Below are 26477 nucleotides of genomic sequence, written 5' to 3' on the forward strand. Positions count from 1 at the left end.
CTTCTTCTTCTTCTTCTTCTTCTTCTTCTTCTTCTTCTTCTTCTTCTTCTTCTTCTTCTTCTTCTTCTTCTTCTTCTTCTTCTTCTTCTTCTTCTTCTTCTTCTTCTTCTTCTTCTTCTTCTTCTTCTTCTTCTTCTTCTTCTTCTTCTTCTTCTTCTTCTTCTTCTTCTTCTTCTTCTTCTTCTTCTTCTTCTTCTTCTTCTTCTTCTTCTTCTTCTTCTTCTTCTTCTTCTTCTTCTTCTTCTTCTTCTTCTTCTTCTTCTTCTTCTTCTTCTTCTTCTTCTTCTTCTTCTTCTTCTTCTTCTTCTTCTTCTTCTTCTTCTTCTTCTTCTTCTTCTTCTTCTTCTTCTTCTTCTTCTTCTTCTTCTTCTTCTTCTTCTTCTTCTTCTTCTTCTTCTTCTTCTTCTTCTTCTTCTTCTTTCTTCTTCTTCTTCTTTTCTTCTTCTTCTTCTTCTTCTTCTTCTTCTTCTTCTTCTTCTTCTTCTTCTTCTTCTTCTTCTTCTTCTTCTTCTTCTTCTTCTTCTTCTTCTTCTTCTTCTTCTTCTTCTTCTACCTATCCAAATGATCCTAATAACTTTTATTAAAATCTAAGGACCAATCTCTACTTTAATCAAAACACCAAGGATGCTTTAGCCACCCCTTCCTCCTTGTGGTCATAGGCTCATGCTTTAAAGCTGGAAAGAAACTCAAAGAACATCTATTCCAACCAATGTCATTTCACAGATCAAGAAATGTGGTCTAGGAAGATTCAGAAAACTGTTCAAGGTCACACAAAGATTTGAACACAGACTCTCGAATGGAAGATCTATTGCTTTTCCTACTCTGACATACCACAAGGTACTCTACTCTATGGTAGCTAGAAAGTCAATGCATTGACTCATCTTTGTGTTGGTTCACTGCCTCTCACTCTGACCATGAAGGGCATTCTCCTATGTGTTTTTCCCCCTTAGCTCTGGGCTTCTTCTCACATCAAATCTCTTGTGAAACTGTTGTTTGACATTAGGTCATCCCCCTTCTGGTGGCACTATTAGGGATACACAAAATGAGGTAACTCACATCAATCATATATATCCCTTGTCTGGCAGTCTCAGGACAGGAATAAATATGTCTGGAAATTTTTGTTTTAGCTACCCTCAGGGCACTCACTCACAGTCCACACATGAGATGAGACCAGCGATTCCCCCATTTTATAAAACCTAAAACCACTCCTGCACACTTACTCTTTATCCATCCATTTCATCCTTACCCCTTTCCCAATAAACAAATTTGCCCACTACTCAAAATCCCTACAATAAACTACAGAAGCACAAGATGTCAAGCAGGAAAGTGCCTTAGAAATCATGTAGGTCAACCCCCTCATTTTAAAGAAGGAAAAAAAACCCCAGATGCTCTGAGAGATGAAGGAACTTGTCCAGAGCTGGAACCTGAATCCAAGACTTCTGATTCTAAGTCCAATACTCTCTGTTCTATCCAGATGTGGCAATAGTTATCTCCAAAGATTTTTTTTTAGCTATCCCATCTTATTTCCTATCCCCAGTTTTCAAAAGTGGTGAGCAATCTCTTTCTTTCCATAGCAAGAGTGACCTTTTCAGATTTAATCAAATGGAGCAAATGATCATGAAAGCCTTATGAAAGGAATCAATGAGGACTGAAAAAGTGGATTGCTACATAGAAGAAAGTAAAAAAAAAAGTCTTGCCCCCAGTTGAAGTCCAAAAAATGTTCCCCAAAATCTGACCTTTGCTATTCTTCATGGTATTTAGACAATTAGCCAAAACTCTCTTGGTCATCTTTCCTTGAAACTGTATGAATTAAATTTTCTTTAATTCCCCTACCATTCATATTCTCTTATTTTTTTAATCATCTTTGTTACTTTCCTTTGCTTTTTGGTGATTATATATTCTTTGGAGATGGAATGACATCCTATATTTGGGAATAGATCTCTTTAGAGTCAGTTTATATTAGAGAAGGGGGAGGGTGCATATGAGAAATAGTGCTGGTATGGAGTAACTGTGTTTGTGTGTGTATGTGTGTTTTTGTGTGCACATGTATGAAGAGATGAGTATGAAATGCAATTAAGGGGAAGGAGTATGAACTTTTGCCAGTCTGGGGATACGAATATGATGAAGAAAAGTATCCATGAGAGAATATGAGGGTGTGCAAGTAAAACAGGTTCAACAGAGGTAGGATTGGCCAAATAAATAAGGAAGATCAATGTGAATTTACCTGTGGGTGTGTGTATATTAGAAGCACATTAAAGTGACAGAGGAAGAAAACACATGACAAGGACAAATATGCACAGCAATGAAGAGCACTTCACTGAATAACATCACTATAGAATTTGATGAGTTACCCTCTTGTTGGTTCCCCATTAAAGAAAGCTGTCTTACCCTATAGTAGTCAGTGCTGTAGACATCTCTTGACATCCCAAAGTCTCCAATCTTCACCAATAGGTTGGCTCCAACTAAACAGTTCCTGGTGGCCAAATCCCGATGGACAAAATGCTGTGAGGCAAGATATACCATCCCAGAGGCAATCTGGCTGGCAATGTGTAGCATCTGGGACAGCCCCAGCTCTCCTTTGGCCTGGCGTGGTTGCCCATCCACCAAGATCATAGCATCAGGGCCATGAGCCCTGTATGGAATAAAGGAAAAGAGAAGGAATAGAGAGATTATAGGAGGGTCAAAAGAGAAGACAACCTAAACTTTTCAGTCTCTGTACTGTCACTTTGAAATGGCAATAAAGACTCCCCTTTCTACTTATTTGTTCTCCAGGTTTCCTATTATAAGAGCAAGAGAAAAACCTATACAAAGATCACCTCCTTGGCTTCTATCTTATGACTAGTTATGACTAAATCAACTCCCAAGAGTCAGTTTCCTGTTTCTTGTAGTATTTCACAGATAGCTTTGTAAGAGTTACCAGCTTTTTCCAGACCTGGATCATAGAAGTTCCCAGTTATTCCAATATAGGGTTTAGGGATGGAGAACCTTTGGGGAACAGGGGGAATAGATGGGTTGTAGATTGTGAATCTGGGGTAGATGAGTAGAACCTGAGCCAATAGTCTCCACTCTCCACCCAGTCTAGGACGTTCTATCAAAATGCCTCGCCCCTTTCAAACTGGTCACTTTTATTGTTCATTCTATTCTCCATGAGGCCAATGAGCAGTAATAAAAACCAGGGACTTTATTTATGAAGCTGTAGGCTGGAAGACCTGTGCAGAGCAAACCTTCAGGCCACTTTAATACTTCTCCAATTTCTATTGAAAGGCATCATTAAACTCAGACAAATTTATTTTATTGTCTTATGCTGCCTTGACCCTCCCCATTCCACTGAAAGCTTGGGAAAGAAATGATGTCAGCAGAGAATCACAACCCCCACCCCTCCACCTTCATTGAAAATATCCAGAGACAAAGAATAGTACTTCAATTGTGGAGACCAGAAGGTGATCTTTGCTTTGAAAGCACAGTATAGAAGTCTATGCAAGTCCCCATCTTCCACTAAGATCTACAAGGACTAGGAAAATCATTAAATCATATCACTTTAGAGTTGGTAAAAAAAATACTATATGGTAAGGATTTATTATTGTTGTTATTATTATTTTAGTAGGACTGTTATTGTTAATATTAGTATTGCATGAGCAAACAGTTGGCTTGCTGCAGAAAAAGGTCAAGATATTCCATCCCCAAAGACACTAAGATTCAGGAAAAGTGAGGAACAACAGGGCCTTTTTTTCTTGGTGGATATAAAACAGGAGAACAGACTAATGAAGCTCAGCTTAGAAGCTAGCCAGGCCTCTAAGGTAAAGGCCCCAAATGTTGAAAGGCAAAGTTGGAAAACCAGACCCATTGTTTCCTCATTGATTCTGAGAGCTGGTTGTGCTCTCATTAATATTGTGCACCATTGCCTCCCAGACACATCTCTCAAGCAACAGAAATAATACATATTTAAAGATGTGGTTATATGTTAGTTTCCTTGGAGTCTATCAACAGACTGACTCCAAAAGGGGTTCTTACACTAAGTCATCATTATTTCTTTCTGTTTTACCTTTCTCTAATCCCTTTCATCTAAGGAATATTGGCTGTTTTAAGAGAAGAGGAGTCACCCAATGACATGGGTGACATTCCCTGCCCTATTTATCTCTTTCTCTCTACCTCCTTTTTTCCAATCATTCTTTTACTCCTATTCACTTTCTTGCTCTCTCTTTCTCCCTCCTCCCTACTTTTAGGCATGGCAACAACCACAGTGGAACCCACTGCTAGCCAAGCCAAGAACAGAAAAGTCATCAGAGATAGCTGAGCTCTCTTTCAGACAGGATGTATTTGAAAATGGAACACATTTCTTTTACCCTGGGAAAATGTGAGCATAGAGACAAGTCTTGTCTTAGTCAGACAGGAATAATGCCTGAACTCAAATGTACTCCTAGCTCAATATCCTAACTATCTGGGGAAGGCATTCCTCTATGGAGACAAGAAGATCAAAAGACTTTAAGCCACAGAAAATCCTAAGGAGTTATATCAAAAGGAGTGAGATCAATACTTTAAATCCTCCCCACTTTCCCCTGTGACCAATAGGTAGCCCAAATTAGACTGTCAAGACCAAAGATTTTTCAATTCCATCAACCTATGACCATCTCCCCCTTTACCTTCTACATTTCCAGGCTTTTATGCCTCCTGAATATGAATTTTCCTCTGGGTAATTCCTATGGATGACACTTCAAGTCTAGATCTGCAATCTCGTGACTTTGAGCCAAAATGCATTTATACTTTGTGGCTGCATCAACTAAAGGCTTCTTGAACCTTGTTCTGTCAGAAGCTTGATCTCTAATTCAGAATCTATTTTTACAAAGAGTCTAGGTGGGCATTGAGGCAAGGAAGATTCCTCCCAAGTTGGAGCTACTCAACTTCTTTCAGTGGGATGTACTTTTTGAGAAGGGCAAGAAATCAGACAGGTACTGATTTTCATATAAACTAGAATAAACTAGTAAGGACTGAGATAAACAGAGCAACATGCTTATATATGCATCTGTCCTCTATAGCTGCTCTCAGATTTACATATCCATCCCACTACAACTAGAGTATTTAAAAGGGTGAAGGGAAAAAAAGGGAGCTATAGTGAAATAAAGGAAAAGAATGGTGGGACTGAATATCAAATTTCAACTCTAGAGGGCGATTTGGCATATCTCACCTCTTTAGGAAAGAAAGCCTCACCTCTTCAATCTCTAAGTAGTTTCCCTAATGTTCTACACAACACCAAATAGGAAACCCTGAGAACTTAAAAAAACTAGACACTCCCCATTCTGGGTCCTGATGGATCCCTTCTTACCTGATTTACATAATTTAAGAATAAGAGGTAAAGAAAGTCTAAGTTAAAACAAATTATCTTTCCTTTATGATTCCTTTTCCTTAATTAATCTGTCACTCAGTAGTTCTCACTTTTTATCAAAGAATAATTTGCAATAGGAGGTAGTGATTGATGGTAGAAGGAAGAGGAAGAAGAAAGGAATTTTATCCCCATTTTGCAGAAGGGAATATTGAGACACCAAAAAAAGACATGCTTTGGTCAAAGCCAAGAAATGAAATCAAAATGCATTAATGTTAAGGCCACAGCTCTCTACTAGATACTAAAGTGAGTATTACTAATCTTAATCACAATAGCAATACTAGTTTCTCACTTTTTTTTTAAATTTTGAAGCTCTTTTTCTTCCTCCATTGGGATAAGGGAATGGAGAGAAAAGTAGGAGCAATGATTATCCTTAACCTCTCCAATTATTTTCTGAATTTGAACAGAATTTAGGACAAGGTCTTGGATGACCTTTCCAGAGTGACAATATATCACTGTTATATGGAGTTTGCCTTGGAGGAAAGATTTGTTTTGTCTCCCATTTCATATCACTTGGTACTCGAAGTCAAGGCCTTGGGTCTGAAGTCAGCACCCAGATAGCTCATCCTCCCAGGATCTGATCCCAATTGGGTTCTTGTTTACCTGAGGAATTTGTTGAGATCTCCATGCTTCATGTACTCAAAGACCATGATGAGAGGATCACCATCTCCACATACTCCATAGAACTTGACAATGTGCTCATGCTGTAGATTGGTGAGCAGTTCTGCCTCTCTCTGGAAATCCTTACGTGCAGCCAGGGTAGGATCTTTCAAGGCCTACAAAGGTAGGACATATACTTTAAGCTTGCAGAGACCAGAGATTATGTCTGTTTTGTGTGTTGGGAAAACACCCAGGATGGTATCATTAACTCAGAGACACTAAAGAAAGAACTGACATATAGACTAAGAAAAGTAGGGCTTAAATGGTAATGATGAGGTTTGTAACTTCCCCTATATTGTCAAGACCATTTGTCGTTGATACTGGCAGAGATCACTATTATCCACTAAATGAGGAGGGAATGTTCCCTCCTCCAAGAGAACTACTAAGGTGCCAGTTCTCAATTGACACAGAAATAAACTGAGACAAAACAGAGTTAGCTATGGATGCATGACCAACAGGGGCTCTGGGCCCAAAACCTAGATCTTTCATTTGCAAAAGCTGCATCTATTGGGCTAACTTCGTAGATTATTATGTGAGAAATGGTATAAGAAGTGGATCACAGATCTTGAACTAGAAAGGCCTTCAGAAGCCAACTTGTCCAACCCCTAGCATTTCCATATGAATAAACTGAAGTCCATAGAGGTTAAATGACTCTGAACCCAGGTCTTCTGACTCCAGAGACAGAGCTCTTTCTACTATATCAAAGCCTCTGCTTTGATTTTTCATGTTTTCTTTTTAGGCCCACAGGGATCTACAGAGAAACATTAACAGGGTTTTCTAGTTTTGTTTCCCATTCCCTATATCTGATGAAGAGCCTCCTGTTCTCTTGGCCTTTCAAGAGGGTGAGTGGGAATCTAAAAACATGAATAGTCAAAATGGGGAGTGGTCAGGGAATGCAGATGGAAAAATACTGGTGAAAGGGAAAGGACATGCTACCAAGTTTTGGGCTATTGAAAACTGGGGCAACATGTAGATTTCTCTCTTTTTTTCCCCAACATTCTGCTTGATTAAAATAAACCTTAATAGAATCACATAATTTTCAAGCTATAATATATTTGCTTTTCATCTAATCCACTGCCTCATTTTACAGCTGAAGCAAATGAAGGCAAAGGGTTGATGTGACTCATTCAAGGTCACACAATGAGCTAATGGCAGATGAGTGTATTTCCTCTGCTTGCTTTGCACAGAGGACCAGCTTTTTGCAAGTAGGCAGAAGAGGCAAATGCCTATTGAGATGATTTGACAGATGCTGACCAAAAATATCTTTCCCATCTCTTCTGTATTAAGTGTCTGAAATTCCCACAGTTCCTTTGGTTAAAGGCCTGGTAAAATACAATTGTTATCTGGTAGAGGTAACATGCTAAGTCATTTTTAGATAATCATTCTTTCATTCAACAAATATTTGTTAAGCATTCATTGGCTACAGAGCCAATATTACTAAATATGGCGCTAGCTTGTTACAAGTAGGTAAAATAGGTGACTGCCTATTGGGATGATTTGACAGCTCTCTCTCTTTCTCTTTCTCTCTCTCTCTCTCTCTCTATATATATATATATATATATATATATATGTACATATAATTTATACATTTGTGTATAAATATGGGTGTATAAATACACATACACATATCTTTATATGTATATGCTTGTTTATATCTGTATGAACACCGACATGTTTTTATTTTTATTAACACTGTGATTTCATTGTTGTAGGGAATGGCTGATGAGGAACTTCTACCAATACAGAACATCATATGTTCTTGAAATTATAGTCCTAGAAGTTTACCTGGGCATTGAGAGATTAAGTGATTTATTCAGAATCCCATAGCTAGCAGGTATCAGATACATCATTCTGCTTCTCTAAATCTCAATGCCATGCCACTTACATTTCAACCATCATGTCCAGCTTTGAACTCAAACTTCTGCCCCTGTGACCTTAGGCTTCTGGATCTGAGCCCACCTTGCTACTTACTGAACATCTCCTTGCCAAGCTATGTCATACCTGTTCTCTCATCTCCTCTTTCTAATTCTATCCATGGAGAAATAATCACATTACTGCTACCATCGTAAGGACATGCCAGTTAATTGCCCTGTGACTCCAATCATCAATCCTTCTGTCTCCCTTGTCTACAACACTCCTTAACCATGACTCCTCTATATGTGTTGTCTTGAGGGAAGGGGTCATCTTGCTCTCTTTTGTCTGTATCCCCAGCACTTAGCACAGTTCCTGGCAAATGGTAACCATTTCATAAAGACTTTTTCATTCATTCATCAATATACAAACTTTAATATAGATAATGATACTGACATAGACAAACTCAGATTAGCCACTAAAGAGGTGAGCATGAAGATTTATGTAGATGTCAGATATATGAGAAGAAAAAAAAAACAGATCAAATATCAGGCTAACCAAATGACCTTTTCCCATCTCTTTAAATCATTCTTTTTTTTACAATATGGACATCAGTGGCAAAAATTGGTTATTTTCACACTGAACCTGGCTGGACAGAACCAGCCATCTCCCCTGAGGTTATGTTTCAGTTGACTTTTTTTGAGTTTTCTCATGGGTTTACAAAATAAGTCTTTCTTCTCTTTTTCTCTCCTCTGCCAAATATCAAGGTCATTTTAACATCAGAATGGGCTTTCTATTTTCTATGCTTTAAACTTCAAACTCACATATTTTGGAGAATAGATAATTATAATCATAGTAGCTCACATTATATTGCACTTTCAGACTTGCAAAGTATTTTCTAACAAATATAAATATTATTACTGAGCGATAGGAGACTCAGTAAATAGAAAACAATTTTTAAGGATAGGAAACAATGATTAAGATCATAAGTTTAGAAATAGTAGGTACCTTGGGGACACAGATTCTAATTCTCATTTTCAGATGAAGAAATTGAGGCACAAAATATTTAAATTATTTGATCAAATAGCAACTGTCTGAGGCAGGATTCCAACTTAGATCTTTCTTGACTCTATATCTGGGACTCTATCCACTATTCCAAATAACTGTTAATAGGTAAGAGGAAACAAGTTGAGTTTGAGCATTAAATGGTATCATTTCCCAGAGAAATGGTGATCCTGGGATATATGTACCAGAAGAGTACAAAGACTTTCTATGTAGGAGTCTAAAACCAGAGCATAATCCTTTGGTTCAAAATAGCACTCAAGCTATTAGATCACCTTGTATCCCTTTTTGTTCTTCTGCATGACCATGGGAAAGATAAAAGAAAATGATCTTGCAAAATGATGATGATGATGATGGAAGAGGAGAAGGAGGAGGAGGAGGAGGAGGAAAAGGAGAAGAGAGAGAAGAACTAGAAGGATAAGAAGGAAGAGGGAGAGGAAAGAGAAGAAAAACTGCAAAGAGTAGGTAGTGCATTTATTCCATTCTATAGACAAGAAAACTGAGATTCAAGGAAAATGACCATACTCACATAATGAGTAAGTAGTCAGATCAGAGCTAATATTCAAGGTTTCTGCATTCAGTTTTAATGATTTTTCCAATATACAACATTCATTGCCTCTCAAAGTGCCAGGAAGTAACTTTGGCTGAAATTTTGGAAAGATTCTCTCAAAACAAGTGATAAAATTCTTGTTCTTACAAAACTGATGAATTTCAGAATTTGAAAGAAATCCTGAGGCCATATGATCTGTCTTGTTACCTGACCAAGAATCCCCTCTGCTATCCCACCTTCCACTTTACTTTCACCCCCACACTCCAGGGGCCAATCAACCTTCACTTGAATACATCAAATGGAAATAAATCCATTCCCTCCAAAAGCCACCCATGTTGTCTACTTCTGGATGACTCTATTTGTAGAATGTTTTCCCACAACATCAAACCAGAGTCTATCTCTATTACTTCTCTACATTGCTCCTCCTTCTGCTCTCTGATACAGGGGTATTTTGAAACCAGTTCCTAACAAGCTGAGGTGAGTCGAATCTTAATTTTCAATGTGAGCATTTATAGCTCTGAATCAGCAAATTAATCAAGGCTTGAGTTATTATTTCGTTGACTGCCTAGACTTAAATATTGATGGATGAAATGTTAATAATTCAGATTAAGCTTAAAAGTCAATTGTGTATACATTTCCCCCCAGAGACATGGTTGTTTAACATTTACCAGCACATCACTGCCTCTGGGGAAGCAAGCAAAACAAATATAATTTCTAGTCCTCTTAACAACTCTCCTTTCAAATACTTGAAAAGAGCACTCACTTCTATAACTTCTATTGCTACCCCCCCCACATACCCAACTTTGTGAAGGACAAGAAGAAGTGAGAGGTTGTTTCCTAGTATTTTCTACACATCTATAATTAGGGTGCTTTTATTTCTTCCAATGCTACTTCTTCTTACCTTATAGAGTAAGCTGAAGTTTTTAGATGGATGAAAGAGAAATCATATTTGTGTCAAAAGTGCAAATTATTTTCATTGGTTCATAATTCTTTGGAGTTATTTAATATATTTATTATGTGTATAAGTATATATGTGTGTATATTTGTGTGTGCTTACGTGTATTAAATGTGTGCACACATATAAACACAATGATGACTCCTATGTATTTATGTGTTTGTATATATGTATAGATGTGTGTATACATATACATGTATATGCACATGCATGTATATATATATCTCACATACAACTATAATCAAGAGATATTTCTGGTTGGCTCCTTAGGAGGTCCCAGTGAAAAAAATCAGAGATGTTCCAGGTCACTTCCAGAAATCAAAACCACACTCAAATCTGCTCTGCTCTACCTGTGTAACTTTAGATCAAGTCATTTGATCTTTCTGGATTTCCTCATATATAAAATGAGGGTGTTACACTTTTTAACCCAGGAACACCACTATTGAGTCTATTTCCTAAGGTAATCAAAGAAAAAGGAAAAGAAATTATATGTTCTAAAATATTTATAGCAGCCATCTTTGTGGTGGAATTTGAAGGGATGCCCATCAGTTGGGGAATGGCTAGCTAAACTATGGCATATGATTGTGATGGAATAATACTGCACTCATCATTAAGAAATGATGAACAAGTTAATTTTAGAAAAAGAATGGAAAGACCTAAATGCAATTATGAAGAGCAAAACAAGCAAAACCAAGAGACCATTATATACAACAATAAAAAACATTCTTTGAAGAATTACTTGTGTATGTCTACTTCCAGAGAAAGAAATGATAAATAGAAGTAAGACATAGCTTTATATGTATACATATCTTTTTGTCAAATCATGTCTTCTCTAGTAAGGAGAAGAAAGGAAGTTAACTGAGATCAATATTTCAAATGGTACAAACAAATAAGTAAATATTTTTAATTAAAAAATAAAATGAGGGCATTAGAAGAGATAACCTATAATATTTGTCCCAGTTCAAATTCTGAGATCCTGCTTAGAAGCTTTATCACGCACAGGGTGTCCTTGGCTTCTTATAAACAAAAATTCTAATAAATCCTACCAAACTAGAAAGGTTTTGTGTATAGGCCTGAAGATGTGTCATTATAAGTGTCATCAAAAAAAAAATATCCTGTCAGGGGGCAGCGTGGTGGCTCAGCGGACTGAGAGCCAGGTCCAGAGACAGGAGGTCCTGGCTTCAAATCTGGCCTCAGCCACTTCCTAGCTGTATGACCTTGGGCACGTCACTTAACCCCCATTGCCTAGCCCTTACCACTCTTCTGCCTTAGAACCAATACACAGTACTGATTCTAAGACGAAAGGTAAGGGCTTAAAAAATATAAATATCCTGTCAAAATTTAGAATGGTCCCTCTGTAGATGCTTGGCCTTTAAATGATGGGTTTTTTTTAAAGAAACTCATGAAGAACTATCTCAAGATTTAAATGAAATGGGATAAAAATGAATGAAACAATATGAGAACACAATGTTAAAATAATAATATTAATAATAATAGCAATTATACCTGAGAAAGGATATCTACAGAAAAAAAGAGAACAGAAGTGTGAATGGGGAAAAACAAGATATTTCTGCTAATATTTTGTTTAAAATTAATATATGTATTTTAAATCAAACTATAAACAAGTTGGCTTTGTGTAAGGTTATTTTTTACTTGTGTTTTTTTGAATGTCAGTAACTATTAATAAAAACAAGATTAGAAAAATTCTTAAATTAAAGGAAAACACTATCTATAATCTGAATCAGTGGAGCAAGTATCTGTACTAATGAAATCATGAAAATATTCAAATGTGTGCATGAAATGTACACACAGACACATGCCGCATGCATTGGAGTAGAGTGTGTGGGAAGGGGAGATGCAAACAGATTTTTTTGATTTATAAAAAGAATTAATCTCCTACACAGTTCAAAGCCAACTGCTAGTGCCATTAGCTGAGCTTGACAAGCTTTTCTATCCAAGAAAGGAGAGATGGCTGAGCAGCAAATAATTTTCTACTCTTGCTTCACTATGTACTGGAAACAGTTCAATTTTTGGCAAGCCAAAGAAGGATCAATGGAGCTAAGCAGTGTCCAATAGACCACCAAAGACTTGAGAAGAGATGTTGGTGATTGAACAGAGAAGGATCTGCTCATCTCCAGCTGAAAAGTTATTAAATGCTATATATGTCATAGGTAACAAATTCTTGCTTTTTATTTTTAATGAGAGATTTTACTGGTGGAGAGCATCACCATTATGAATAGATTTTGTGTCCTTTCGATTTAGATGAGGTCTCCCTCATATGGGCCTCCCTTTGGGCTTCCACAGCACTTATTCAAGGTGTGACTATAAAGTGGCCAGTTTTTAAAAATCAACAAGCCAGAAGTCATATTTCCAAAAAAGTACAGTGTTCTTTTAAGCCTTTTAAGCCTCCTTAGGAGGCTACCAACTTCTAATGTTGCTGCCATGTCTTGGACTAGTTCTTGAATGCCTGATGGGAAGTTTTCTAATTTAAGGCACTCCATATTATTTCATCTAACTTCAAATTGATTGCTCACCTTATTCAAGGATAGATCTTTGGCAGCTTCCAAAAATCAAAACCACTCTCAAAAGACAATGACTCAAGACCACTGAGGACATTTAAGAGTACATACTCCAGCATAGTATAGCATGATGAACAATGTATCTGGAGCCAAAGGACCTTGATTCCAATCCCAGATCTATTTGAACAAGACACTTCTCTCCTTTGTGCCTCAGTTTCCTCATCTATAAAATGAAGGCGTTAGACTAGATCACTTTAGTTTCCAGTTCTCAAACCTATGGAACTGTGATTACACTAACCCCCCAAAAAGTGCCAGTTATATTTCATGCAAAGGTAGCAACATCCTTGCAATAAATGTATGACTTTTCAAAAGTTATCTGTCAACTTAGGTCAAAGCAGAGCAAGAAAGATGAAAGAGATTCAGTGATAGAAACAAGAACTCAGAGCTTCTAGCCCAAGGCCTCTCAAATGGACTACTTTGAATGGGAGAGTAGCTGTTCATATATTTGGATTTAGTCATATTTGGTAAGCATCCACAGGTTTTATAGTTATACTTGAAAATGCGCAATAACATAATTATGCACTACCTCTTATCTCAATAGTGAACAACTTGCTTATCTTTCTTTGAGTCTCAAATTTCATATCTGTAAAATGGTGATAAAAATACACTCCTTACTTCACAATGCCGTTGGAAGGAAAGTGTTTTGTGAAAACTAATTTGCTATATACATTGCAACATTTTTATTTTATTATATTTTATTTCAATTATTATGTTATTATTAAACACTAAATGAGAGTACTTTGTAAAATGTAAGTGCTACATAAATAATAGTAATGGTTATATTGAGAATTTACTCGATACTTAATAAAGGCTTGCCAATGGATTTACACTCATAGTATTTTTTAAAGTGTAGCCTTGTTCATGGATCTATGAAAATAGGAAATTACTCTGAAAGAGGACCAGAGATCTAGAAAAAGGGCTTAGACTGGCACCCCTGTGATCACCATTTGTTTCAAGCACTGAATCCCTTTGATCTTTCTTGCTCTGCTCTGACCTAAGTTGACAGATGACCTGGGAGAGCTGTCACGAAAGGCCACCGTGAGAGCAAATTGATGTTTATTAGGAGTTGAGGATACAGCCACTTTCATTTGCACAGAATCTTTGAAGCCCCATTGCTCCGATTGAGGAAGATTTGACATTTTTTTTCCACAAATGCCACAAATGACTGAAAATTTATGAGGGAGACAGAAAATGTCTAAAACTTGGTTTGCCTGCCAGAGTGACAAGTTACTTCTAAAAGATCTTGACAACTTTCATGAAGCATTGACCAGGTAAGCAGAGAGATTTGAAATCTCATGGCTTTGAGAGTCCCCTACTTCCCACCTCAAACTGGGGAAAAAAATAGAAAAGACTTTTTCACTTCACAATGAGCTTTTGGTAAAAGTCATAGGGGACTATGGGAGAAAGATATGGTGGTTGTATTTCTACAAATATAAAAATGCAGCTGTCATTTTAGAGTCAACCAAAACTAGGCATTTGTCCATTAGAAATTAATTAAGGGCAGGGAAAAGTTTGCTTTTTTCTTTATATTCAGAGAGCTTAGCCTGGCATATAAGCACCTGATGTTTGTTGATGAAAGGAAGGAAGGAAGGAAGGAAGGAAGGAAGGAAGGAAGGAAGGAAGGAAGGAAAGAGAAAGAGCTATAGTCACAGAACTGGCTTCATCCCATTGGTAACTTCTTTCCAGAGGCCTTCATCTTAGGAACCAGTCCAATCTGTCCATGCTTTATTCCCTTGTTGGCTGTACTTTGGAATCTTCAGACTTCTCCATCCTGCCCTTGAATGGGTATCTTCTCTCCTTCCCACTCTATTTTCTTCCTCCCTTTTATATGTTGTCTTTCCCAATAAGAATGTAAGCTTGAGGTCAGGAACTGTATTCTTCTTTGCTTGTATTTGTATCTCCAAAACTTAGCACGGTGCATGGCACATGGTAATGTGTTTAATAAATACTTATTACCTGCCTGCCTAAGGTCCAGAAAGGGAAGTGACTCAAACAATTAGTAAGTGGCACATCCAGGGTGTGAACTCAGGTCTTTTGTCTCTGAATCTTTTTGAGTTCTCTTTTCTTAAGATACATCATATCCAGTCCTCTCATTTTACAGAGAAGGAAATTGATACTCAAAAAGATAAGGCAGATCTTCAGGTTAACATTCAGAAAAAAATAAATTACTCCCAGCCTACATACACCCATAGATACTCACTTTCACATGCATGTACACATTCATACACACACACACACACACACACACACACACACAAACACACACACACACCCCTTATCATCCTGCTCTCCCAGAACTCTAGCTCTTTCTCTGATCTCATAGGGACCCAACCCCAACTTGGAAGTATCTTCTATATTGCTTCTGGTTTGGGCATAACTCCTGTGAGTTTTGTAGAACCCAAAAGGCACTTTCCCTAAAACTACAGAAACACAAAACAACTGATACTCTGAATTAATGTGAATGGCATCTATTACCTCTACCACAGATGGTGGTTGGATATGTGTTTGTAATGTGTGGAGCTTTTCAGTAAGTAGGAAAACTCCCGTTGGGACCTTGGCATCCATAGGGAGATTGACATTTGGGGGGGAATGGTAGGAGTTCCATTCCAATGAGGAGCAGTGGGACCCCAAAGATGTCATGCAGATGGAGGAGGCTACAAGCTCATCTCATAACAAACTGGTATTCTATCACTAAGACTTTTTATGTCAGCTCTGCCAGTGAAGCTGCTAAGGAAGGACAAAGAAGAAAAATGGAATAGAAGCAGTGCTTGGAACAGAATACCCAGTACCAGGTCAAGAGCTTCTATATATTGTTCTGGATCTATTTAAACTCTTAGTCTACTATGGTACCATATGTCAATACCCTTTGGCTATTTCTAAAGGAAAGAAGTATTTTGGAGATAGGGAGAATCAACTGACCTTAAGGCAAGGTCTTTCAATTCTAGGAAACCAAATCGATTTAGCACAATATCCTGTAATGGGGAAAGTGGTTTTCCTCCCTCTCCTAGGGCTCTTAGCCAGGCTTGTCGCTTTGTTTCCACATGCCTCTGAGACTCACCTTCACTGCCACCAGCATCTTGTCCTTAGTTGGACTGAGGTTGTAGCATTCTGCCAGAAATACCTTCCCAAAAGCTCCTTCACCCAGTTCTCTCTTCAACACAATGTCTCTCCTCTTAATGTGCTGGACATCTGCAGATGGAAGAAAGGGAGGAAATAAGGAGGACTCAGTCCTATACATTTCTACTAAATCTTGGAATCTTGAAGTCAGAAGACTTGTATTCAAATCCAAACTGTTAATGTCTAAGCTGTATGACCATGGACCATAACTTAGCCTCTCTAGTCCCATTTCCTCAAATGTAAAATGAGAAATATTTCTTGAGTACCTATATCACAGGGTTGTTAGGAAAGAATGTTAAAAAACCTAAAGCTGTGTAAGCATGAGCTATTATAAGTTATGAATTATCTTTATTCAGTCTCAATCCCCACCATCATCATCTTCTTTATCATTTATAGAAATGATGTAGTGGCATAGTACCTGGACCTAAAGGTGAAAGACAATACTTTGAGCCCAAAATCTATACCAGATTTGCTATGTCTTTAAGCCAGTCAAGCCTGATCTCTGATATGGAGAATTTATCATCTGACTATTTCCTACCATATGTGAGGGGTGGGGAAGATGGCCGAGTTTCTGGTAAGTGAAGCCTCATGAGCTTCTCAGAGACAGGCCCTAGATAAATATAAGAGACTGTTACTGTTCCAATTCATTTAACCTGTTAATTATAGACCCACAGGAAGCCACTTTCAGCCCCACCTCCCCCCAACTTGTTTCCAAAGAATGCTACAATGAGACTGCAGTAGAGACAAGTCTTGTAATGAAAGATACATCCACAGGGAATACCCATTGACCTTTTCATTAATTGTTCAGTAGGCAGAAGCCCATTAGAGATCTATATTAATATTATTATGTTACAAGATCAAACAAGAGCCACATCTCATATGACTTGGGCATGGAAATAGAACTGACAGCAGAGGACATGTCAGAGAGTCCCAAGTGAGCTATAGAAAATGTGAAGGGAAGTAAAGATTTGTGAGTGTGAGTGTGTGTGTGTGTGTGTGTGTGTGTGTGTGTCTGTGTGTGTGTGTGTGTGTGTGATCATCTTGTTTTTAGTTTCATTTTGAAGTCCTTTCATAATGAGTTATGAAAACACCACTATTGTTCCCTTGCTTTAAGATTTCATGCTTCAGGCAGAGGTTAGGCTATCTGGCCTCCATGTCCATTTCAACTCTAAGATTTTAGGACTTTTTAAACATTTCCCAAGAATAAAGTCAAAGTAGAGCTACCTTTGGATCCCCAAAGCTTAGCAACCCCAGACATTGTGGTGCCTGGCACATGTTAAGAGACTGATTTATTATTTATTGACCAACTAACTGATGGACAGATGACCAATCTGAAAGGAATCAAGGCACTATAGCTTTAGTTGTTTCCAGTCTGCTCCCAAATGACTCTTCTAAAGGTTTTCATACAAGTAAGTTTTCTTCTCAAAGTTGAGGACATGTGTGTGTATAGTGTGTGTGTGTGTGTGTGTGTGTGTGTGTGTGTGTGTGTGTGTAGTGTCATAGAACCTTCTTCCTGAACAACAGGAGTCAATGGCCTGTATTGAGTAAATAAGCTGAGTGGTATCAGCTTCCCCTTGCCACTAGATTACCTGTGCACTAAGCCCAAAGCAGGACCAGAGTCTCTTGCTATCTGGCTTCTTGCCCCTGCCCTCTTCATGAGGCCACCTGGACAATATAAATAGACCAAGCCCAGGATCCAAAAACTGGGCCAGAGACAATACTATTGCACTGAGAGGTAGAAAAACCAAATTATATTAAGGGAAGGAGGACCCTGAATTGTAGTTTCCTTCACCTATGCTTTCATTAATAAGCCAGAACCTAGACAAGGATCTCCTGCTTTCTGGATCTTGGTTCCTTCCCCCTTTCACCAGAAGGAAACCAGAAATAGGGCCCAACAAAAGACACTTGCTATTGTCAACTGACTATGGAGGATGACTCCTGAATTGTGAAACTGAGTGACTAGAAAGATATTTTCAATACTCAATAGAAACAGGGATGTTAAGAAGAGTCATATGCTGGGTTGGAAAGAAACCACTTGCCCTTCCTCCTGCCTGCTTCCTTTTGCTTAGGCCTTATAATCAAATTAACTCTCTGCTGAGTTCTGGAGTACAGCTACCATTGTACTATCTAGAATATAATCACCTAGGGGTTTGATGACTAACAAAGTCTCACTTCCACTTAGAATTCCTGTGATTTGCAGTTGTAGGATGCTCAAGTGGAAAGTCTCTTCTATTGTTAATCACTCCCTGCTCTGTCATGCCCATTCATATCAACTTTAATTGCACTTTGGCTCCCTCTTCCATTTAGCCCTATGATCTGCCTCCTTTTCCCCATTCAGTTGTGAACAAACTGCCCTTGATATTTAAATTTTTCTCTCATGTTCTTTTTATCTTTCTGCAATCATAAAAACTTGCTTACACCTCCCCCTCGTCCCCAGGAAACACTCTAACCCTGGCCAAACCCTCTAGTTTCCCCTCATTTCCTCATCCCTATCCCTGCTTAATACACTGGAACTAAAGGAGCAGGAATGTGGCTTACTAATCACTGGAACTTCTAGATTTTCCTCTTATTGCTATCACTCAGCAAGCTCTCCTTCTTGAGAGTCATCCAACCCAGAACATTAGAGCAGTTATGTTCTAGTCTCAGGATTTTCTGTCCTCCCCCTTTTCTTAGGGAATTTGATTTATATGCTGATTTTCAAAAAAACTCCCTTGCTTCCTTATATGTCAACCTCATCACCCATGGCTTATGCCATGGAGGGTCATAGTCAACTGTATCCATATTTGTGGATGGTCACACTCTTCATATCCTTATCACCCATAAGTATTCTCCCTCCATGATTTAACTCTGAAACTCTCCTATATGACTATAACCTCCTAGGCCTTTTATCCCATTGGAAAAAAATTAGGCTTGCTATATTTGAGCCAGATGACTCAAAATTATAAACTAGATACAAAATGTTAATTCTCATTTTTGTACTTGTTCAGCCAGCTTAATACCCTCAATATGTAATATTAATGGTAGGGAAATGGCATTTCCCCCTTTCAAATAGATTAGAAAGTTTTTGTAGGATGAGCTATAAAGGGAAACAATTTCCCCCACTAATGGTTTTTTAGAGGTGGTGAACTTTAGCCATATACAGAATTCCTTGTAATTTTGAAAACATGATCATGGTAGAATGGCCAAAAAAAAATGTGTGTGTGTGTGTGTGTGTGTGTGTGTGTGTGTGTGTGTGTGTGTGTGTGTGTGTGTAAATCTAGATCTTCCTGTGCCTCACCCCTCCTAAACCTTTCTCCTATCTCTTTTTCTTTTATAGGTCACCTGCCAATTCTAAAATTCTCCCTTTCTTCTCTCCCACCCTGTGAGATCCCTAGCTCCTTTCAAGGCTCAGTTCACCTAATTTCCCCATTTGTTTTATATATATACACATATATAAAATTTTGTTTTTAAATGTACAAATCTGTGTATGTGCATATCCTGCTCTCAACATGGAATGAGCAGGGATGTGCTGAAACCAGATCACAAGAGTTGACTGTTAAATTTTCAGTGTAAACATTTATACCTCAGACATAAGCAAATGCTACAAATTAGGGTTTGATTTTTTGTTTTGTTGGTTGTCTGGTTTGTTGATTGTTCAAAAAGTATTAATAATGCAGATCTGCATGCCTTAAGCACAGGAAAGAGAATGGGCTTTAAGAGGCATAAGGGGTGAAAAGTGAGATGACAGAGAATGACTCCATTTAGGCAGACCAGACTCATAAAACAAAAACCTTCCTTCTCTACACTCCAACTCAATTCAAAAGATAAGACTCCACAATGTCACTTGAGTTCTTTTTTTCTATCTCTGATTCTTCACTGCCCCATTTCACTATCAGATACTAGATTAGATTAGGGGTAAGGGAGAAGAGGATGTACAATGCTACCCCAGGAACGCACACTTTTTCCTCTCCTTCACTAGTCTTACCTCAATTCCTTTTCTAGTCCACTTCCTTCAAGACCTCTTTTGAGAATTCTTCTCAAGGGAAAGATCCAAAGTTTTATTTTTGGCACTTTTCAGGGAAGATAGGGAAGCCATCAGAAACAGTATTTGGGGGGGAAAGATTTGGAAAGGAGCCAGAAAGGAACAGGCGTTGGTTAGACCCTAGGGAATACTCCCAACTGAGCATTTTCTTCCTCTGATGTCTTTGCTTTTATTTGGGTTCCTGTGTTTGTTTTTATTTTTAGATCATAGAGGCTGTTCACAACTGATTCTGGTGAAGCCATATGACCCCCAAGCCAAAGAAAGATGGATTTCCACAGAGAACAGGGCATCAATCTCTTTTTACTGCCTGACTGTACTGCAGGCCAGATCATGAAGGTTTAGACTCCAGAACATAAGGGGAGTTGAAAGAGGGAGGAGGGTTAGGGAGGATAATATAGCTGACAGTTACAAAGCAAAGGAAGGTCGTGGGAACATCTCCTAATCTCTAACTCTGAAGAATATAGTGTTTTCTATTAGAATGAGAGGGTTCTTTGGTCTAGAAGTATTAAATTGGGAGCCCTGAAGCTATAAGTTTGCCATTCCCTAAATCAAAGAGGATAGTCTGTGATAGAGTTGTGGAACTATTAGATGGAATGCTGTCAACAGTCAGCCTAACTCCAAAAGGAATATTGGTTGGAACTCAAGAGGTAGAGAGGTATTGCAGAAGCATTTGTAAGCATTCAAAATTGACCTAAGCCTTCTATAAAGGTTTTTTTTTTCCTTTTCTGTTCTAGAGGCTATGCTAATTAATAATCTAAGAGCTTGGGGGTGCCATCTTGGAAGCCTATTGGATCAGAAAGAAGCCTATCTAAGAGTATCTTCTATTCTGCTAAAGTCCCAGGAAGGGCCACTAGTTTAAATGAAATGCCCTAGGATCAATCTGAAGTCTACCCTATAATTTAATGCACAAAATATGGGAGTCATCAGAATGTAGTGCTACTGTGGATACTGTGATTATGTTATTTATGGGTAGAATATGGGAAGAAGTTACTTTATACCATATTTTTGGCTTCTAGTAGACTGCTGACTTCCCCCGTAGAGGAAGTTAACATCTGATAGTAATGTCAGCTTTATTTGTTTGCACTAATCATGTACAGGTACCATCTTCACAATCTTCTCAGCCTCTCTTTGACTAGAATCAGAGATTCAGTCTTGGAAAGGACCTTAGGGACCACCCAGTCTAGAATAACTAACTAGAATAAAAATTATCTTTACAAACCTTCAGTTGAAGACCTTGGCATAAAGCAGTGGTTCCCAAACTTTTTTGGTCTACTGCCCCCTTTCCAGAAAAAAATATTACTTAGCCCCCTGGAAATTAATTTTTTAAATTTTAATAGCAATTAACAGGAAAGATAAATGCACCTGTGGCCATCACCTCTTCCCTAGATCACTGCAGCACCCACCAGGGGGCAGTAGCGCCCACTTTGGGAATCACTGGTATGAAGGAACCCATACCAAAGAAGCAACTCATTCCATTTTTGGAAAGTTAATATTATTAGAAAGTTTAGTTTTGGTTTGCAACATCCACTCTTTGTTCCTATTCCTGTCCTCTGGCCAAGGAAAAGTCTAAATCCTCTTCCATATGATAGCTTTTTAAATGCTTGAAAACTCTAATCATATCCCAGAAATTCTTCTCTTCTCTAGGTTAAACAACTCCAAGTCCTTCTACTAATATTCAACTTGCTTGATCTCTATTTCTATCACTATTCTGGTTATCTAATGCTCTCCAGATTACTGGGCCTCTTTTGCCCAAAACTGAATAATATTCTATATATGATATGACAAGAACAGGGTACAAGAACTTTCTTTCCTTTCTAGTCATGGATGCTGTCTCACTACAGAACAAGTACTAAGAAGAGAATCACTAAAATTCCTTCTTAATCTGAAACTTGGCCTAATTGTGGGGAGAAATATAGTGAGGGGTGGAAATTTTCTTCCAAGATAGAGTGGCATGATTTTACTCCTGGCTATGCCACCACTACTCCTTTAAGGTTAAGTGCAGTAGAAAGAGATTTGGTGTCAGAATCCCGAGTTAAAATCAAGGATAGATACATGGTGTAAGGGAGGAGGAGGGGCAAGAGAATAGCATTTATAAGTACCACTATGAGTCTGGTACTGTGCAAAGCTCTTTAGAAATAGTATCTCATTTGATCTTCACAACTCTTCAAGGTAGGTGGTATTGTTATCCTTATTTTACATTTACCAATTGAGGTAATTGAGGCAAACAGAGGTTAAGTGACCTGTAAAAGGTCACATATATAGAAAATGTCTAAGACTGAATTTGGACTCAGGTCTTCCTGACTTCAGGCCCATCACTCTATCCATTGCACCACATAGCTGCTATTATACAGACTGACTATAAATAGATAGATAGATAGATAGATAGATAGATAGATAGATAGATAGATAGACAGACAGACAGACAGACAAACATGCATAGATCTTGGCTAAACAAATAATTTACTATTCCATTATTTGTTAGTTGTATGATCTTAGACAAGTCATTTAACTTTTCTAGGATCACTTCTCCACCTGAAAACTAAGTGACCCCTAAATTTCTGTCACTATCTGAGCTGCTTAAATGTACTGACCCCTAGTTCCTCCTTCCATCTTTTCCATAAAGCCACCAAGATCCAGAAGAGGGGAAAAAAATAACAAAACAACAGCAGCTTCACACCAACAATTGCTGTTGATCAATTGAGAAGGCACCATATTTTCCCAGAAAATGTGATCATAAATAATGGAGGCCCCCAAGCTCTGGTGTGTATTTTGATACTTGCTCAAACAGCAGGCTATGTCATTAAAGGTGACTTCTGTCCCTCAGTCACACATGTAACTAAGTGGAAATGCCTAAACAGAATTTCATTTGCCACCTCAGTACTTTTTCTAATTACTGTTCTGAAGATTGCTGGCTGTGAAAAGTCCCTTGCATGTAAACATGAGGGCAGCTCAAGGCTAATCCTTCACTGAAGGCTGTTGCCTAAGAATCTGGGAAAAGAGAAGCCCTCAGAGGACCAGGAGTCTGGCCAACTGCTTTCTCAGCTGATCTTTAATTGGCTTTCCTAACCAACTTGCCCCTTCTCCATAGCCCATTTTGAAATCCAATTTCTACCTAGTCCCTGGACTCATTCATTCAGACCAACCACCAACCTCTGTTACCTTTCTTTCACTGCTATTCTTGTCCTCTCTTAATATCGATGCTCTCTTCTCTGCAGTGACCCTACTCTAGCATATGATCTGCATGACAAAGCTGATCTTAGTAGCAATTTAGGGAGGACCATATTTTTGCCTTCAGTTCAGATTTGATTGGCTATCCTTTTAGATTCCCATTTCTGACTTCATTTACATGGAATAGTTGCCCATTTCATATAATTATAGAATCTTAAAGATGGAAGGTCTGTTAGACATCATCTAGTAGTCCAAAGTCCTATTGTTGGATCTCAGTTCCCCACAGGAAAATGTGATGTAATAAGGGGGAAATTATTTTCCAAGGTCATGTATTAAATCTATGTCAGAGATGGGTCTTAAGTCCAGGTCTTCTGATATCCAGTACATCTTAGCATTATATTATGTTTCTTCTCATCATGGAAAGTTCTACAACATCACTGATCCTATCACATATCCACTATCTCTGAAATCAGAAAATGCCAGTGATGGCTGCAAACTACTTGGGGGCAGGGACTGATTCATTTCTGTCTTTGTATCTGTGTGTAAATGGAATTAGCACACCCTCATTCATTCTTTAGACTTTAGCCACCAGGAATAATGTCACCCCACCCAACTTAGAATTAAGTGGGGAGGGGGAGGTCTGTGACCCACATGTGATAGTAAGTGACAAATCAAAAACAAGTGACTGTCCCCTGGGCAGTCCAAAACAGTGATGAGGCTGCCATTTATCCAAGTGAAACTGGAGGTGGATGCAGGAAGTGATGAAAGCTGCTATCTTTTAAATATGACAGTAACTTCATGGAAGGGTTTTTGGTGCTTTGAACTTGGTGTTGAAGGAACTTGGGCGAGACCTCAGACTGCTTCCCTTTGAATTGTCACGTGGGTAAATTAGGCTGATTCTCTTTCTCTTCCCTTGGTGTTTCTGGAGGCTCTAGCCTCAAGGAGGCCTCTCTTCTTAGAGGAGGCCTTGTGGCTAGAAGCCTTGTTTAATTAACCTCTGTGCCCCATCTGCTGGGGCCTCTAAGCCTCCCTGGTTTGGGACTCTGGTCCAGACCAGAGTTTCTTTCTCTCGTTTTCCCTACCTTGAACTTTCCTAAGTGTAAATAAATCACTATAAAAGTCATCCTGACTTGGGACTTTTATTTGAAATCAAGTAATCGATTTCTGGTGACCAAACTTTAAAAGTCCAACCATAGTCTTCCCATTTCTCCCTTTTACATATACCTAACACCTAATATGGTACTTGGCACATAATGGGTACTTTTTAGATGCTTGTTGGTTGTTTGGGCAAGTTGGATATCTTTTAAGGACAAGGAGTGGCATTAAAATAACTTCTAGACCCTCTGTGAAAGAGATACCACCTAGAGCAGCAATGGTTCACAGACCAGAAAGGAGAGAGGATTGAGAACCATTATGAGTGGGGGTTGAGTGGATTCTTGTCAGAAAAGGAAAGAAGAGAGAACAGAGGAAAAGGGAGAATCGCTGAGAAGCGTGTGTTTTCTTTCCACTAGCCAGACCCCAAGGCCTCTGGCTGCCAAAACACTCAGAATAAAACATTAATTCAATACCACGCATTTAATTACACATGATTTGAAATGGAATTTACTTGAATAGAGAAGAATGATCTTCCCAGAGTCCCAGACATGTGCTTTTGAAGTAGCAGGAAGGGGGAAATGGGCCCAGCTCTGAACCTAGACTGTAAAGGGAAAGGAATTACAGGGAAGATAGGACTAATGAAATGGTCACTAGGTGCAATTGTCCTTTCCCTAGGTTATCTAACCCACATTGCTGGATTAAATATAGTTCCTTCTCTGTCTATGAGGAGCATTATAATTTGAACTGGTTTTCACTGCAGTCTTTTCTCCTCCTAAATGAGGAAAGTAAAACTAGAGACATGGTTAAATGATTAGTATTTAGTGGAAGTAGAATTGGTTTCTCTATTATTGTTGGGTCAGTATCAAGTTAATATCCTGCCCAACCCAATTATCAGACACGATGACCTATCACCAATAGCTAATTCTTAAATTTGACAGAATTTAGGTTAGGTAAACTGCTAAAGAGCACCCAATTGTATCTTCTGAAACATTTCATATCAGCAGTGTTGAATTATCTTCCTAATATAATAATCATTCATGTACTGTATTCAGGTATTCATCTATGTATGATATTTGAGAGAACTGGAGACCTACAAGGAATGAGAAAATCATCTACCAGGAACTTTATAGATTCTACTTAATCAAATAGATTTGGCTAGGCTAGTGATACTTTGTGTCTTATATTGTAAGTGTGTATTTTAAAGTAAAGTTGTGATATTAATTAAAAACAATTTTTATTGTTTGAGTCTTAGATGAATAAGAATAATGTCATTATTTTGCATTTTGCAATGGTCTCCTTGAAAAAAAATGCCCTCTTTGCAAACACACTATTCCTTTAATTACTTATAGGCCAAGGAAAGGAAGGGCAAGAATAATGTTGGGGTGTAGTAGGGGGTGTAGATTTCACAATGATGATATTTAGGGCTAGAGGATCTAAAAAGGAAATATAATTCTTTTAGAAAATATATTGTTTGGGTGCTTGGAATATAAGCTTTGACCATTAGTTACCTCTAATAGAACTTTAGCTTCAATATGAAGGGGTTTTTAAATTAGAAGACAAATAGATCTGACACTTTCCTAGCACTGGGGTTGAAATGTTGTCATATTGTTTTAGGATTACTTACGTAAGTCCTCTGTACTTCTCCTAACTAGCCTGTTCAGCCTTCTCAATGTCCCTCTTAATATATTGAAGCCTTCTCTTTTGTAGAGCTCTACTCCTTGGTAAAAAGGAATTGAAATGTGGTGTGGTGTAGTGACTTAAACAGGTGAGGAAAGGAAGATGAAAAACCAATAGAATCAAGGGAGAAACTGAAGAGCAGCAAAAGCAAAGGTTAAAGAAGTGAGGAAGAACATGTATGATGCAGATGGTCCAGGAAGTTCCAAAAACCATGTTGATCATAACAGACTGATTTATCCCACTTCCCCATCCTCCACCCTGAGTCCCACTCTGAGCTTTTGAACAAGTGAGCCCTTATGTTCAAAATAAATTCCTTTTTTACCTCCATTGTGTAAAACCCTTAGCTCACTTTCAAGTGTAGTTCA

General features: G+C 38.2%; 1 protein-coding gene across 4 annotated transcripts in view; it reads right to left on the reverse strand.

Moving 5' to 3' along the window:
• The window catches only part of NTRK3 (neurotrophic receptor tyrosine kinase 3), a 445036-nt gene that overhangs the window by 55907 nt on the left and 362652 nt on the right, over window positions 1-26477 (reverse strand). For all 4 annotated transcript variants that reach the window (XM_044665439.1, XM_044665438.1, XM_044665436.1 and 1 more), the window contains 3 exons: window positions 16093-16223; window positions 5981-6153; window positions 2389-2632 (listed from right to left, as the gene is read on the reverse strand). In XM_044665439.1, the coding sequence (XP_044521374.1) occupies window positions 2389-2632; window positions 5981-6153; window positions 16093-16223 (548 nt within the window). The remainder of the gene's footprint in view (window positions 1-2388; window positions 2633-5980; window positions 6154-16092; window positions 16224-26477) is intronic.

The sequence above is a fragment of the Gracilinanus agilis genome, chromosome 2 (genome assembly GCF_016433145.1).
Source record: "Gracilinanus agilis isolate LMUSP501 chromosome 2, AgileGrace, whole genome shotgun sequence".
Taxonomy (NCBI): Eukaryota; Metazoa; Chordata; class Mammalia; order Didelphimorphia; family Didelphidae; genus Gracilinanus; species Gracilinanus agilis.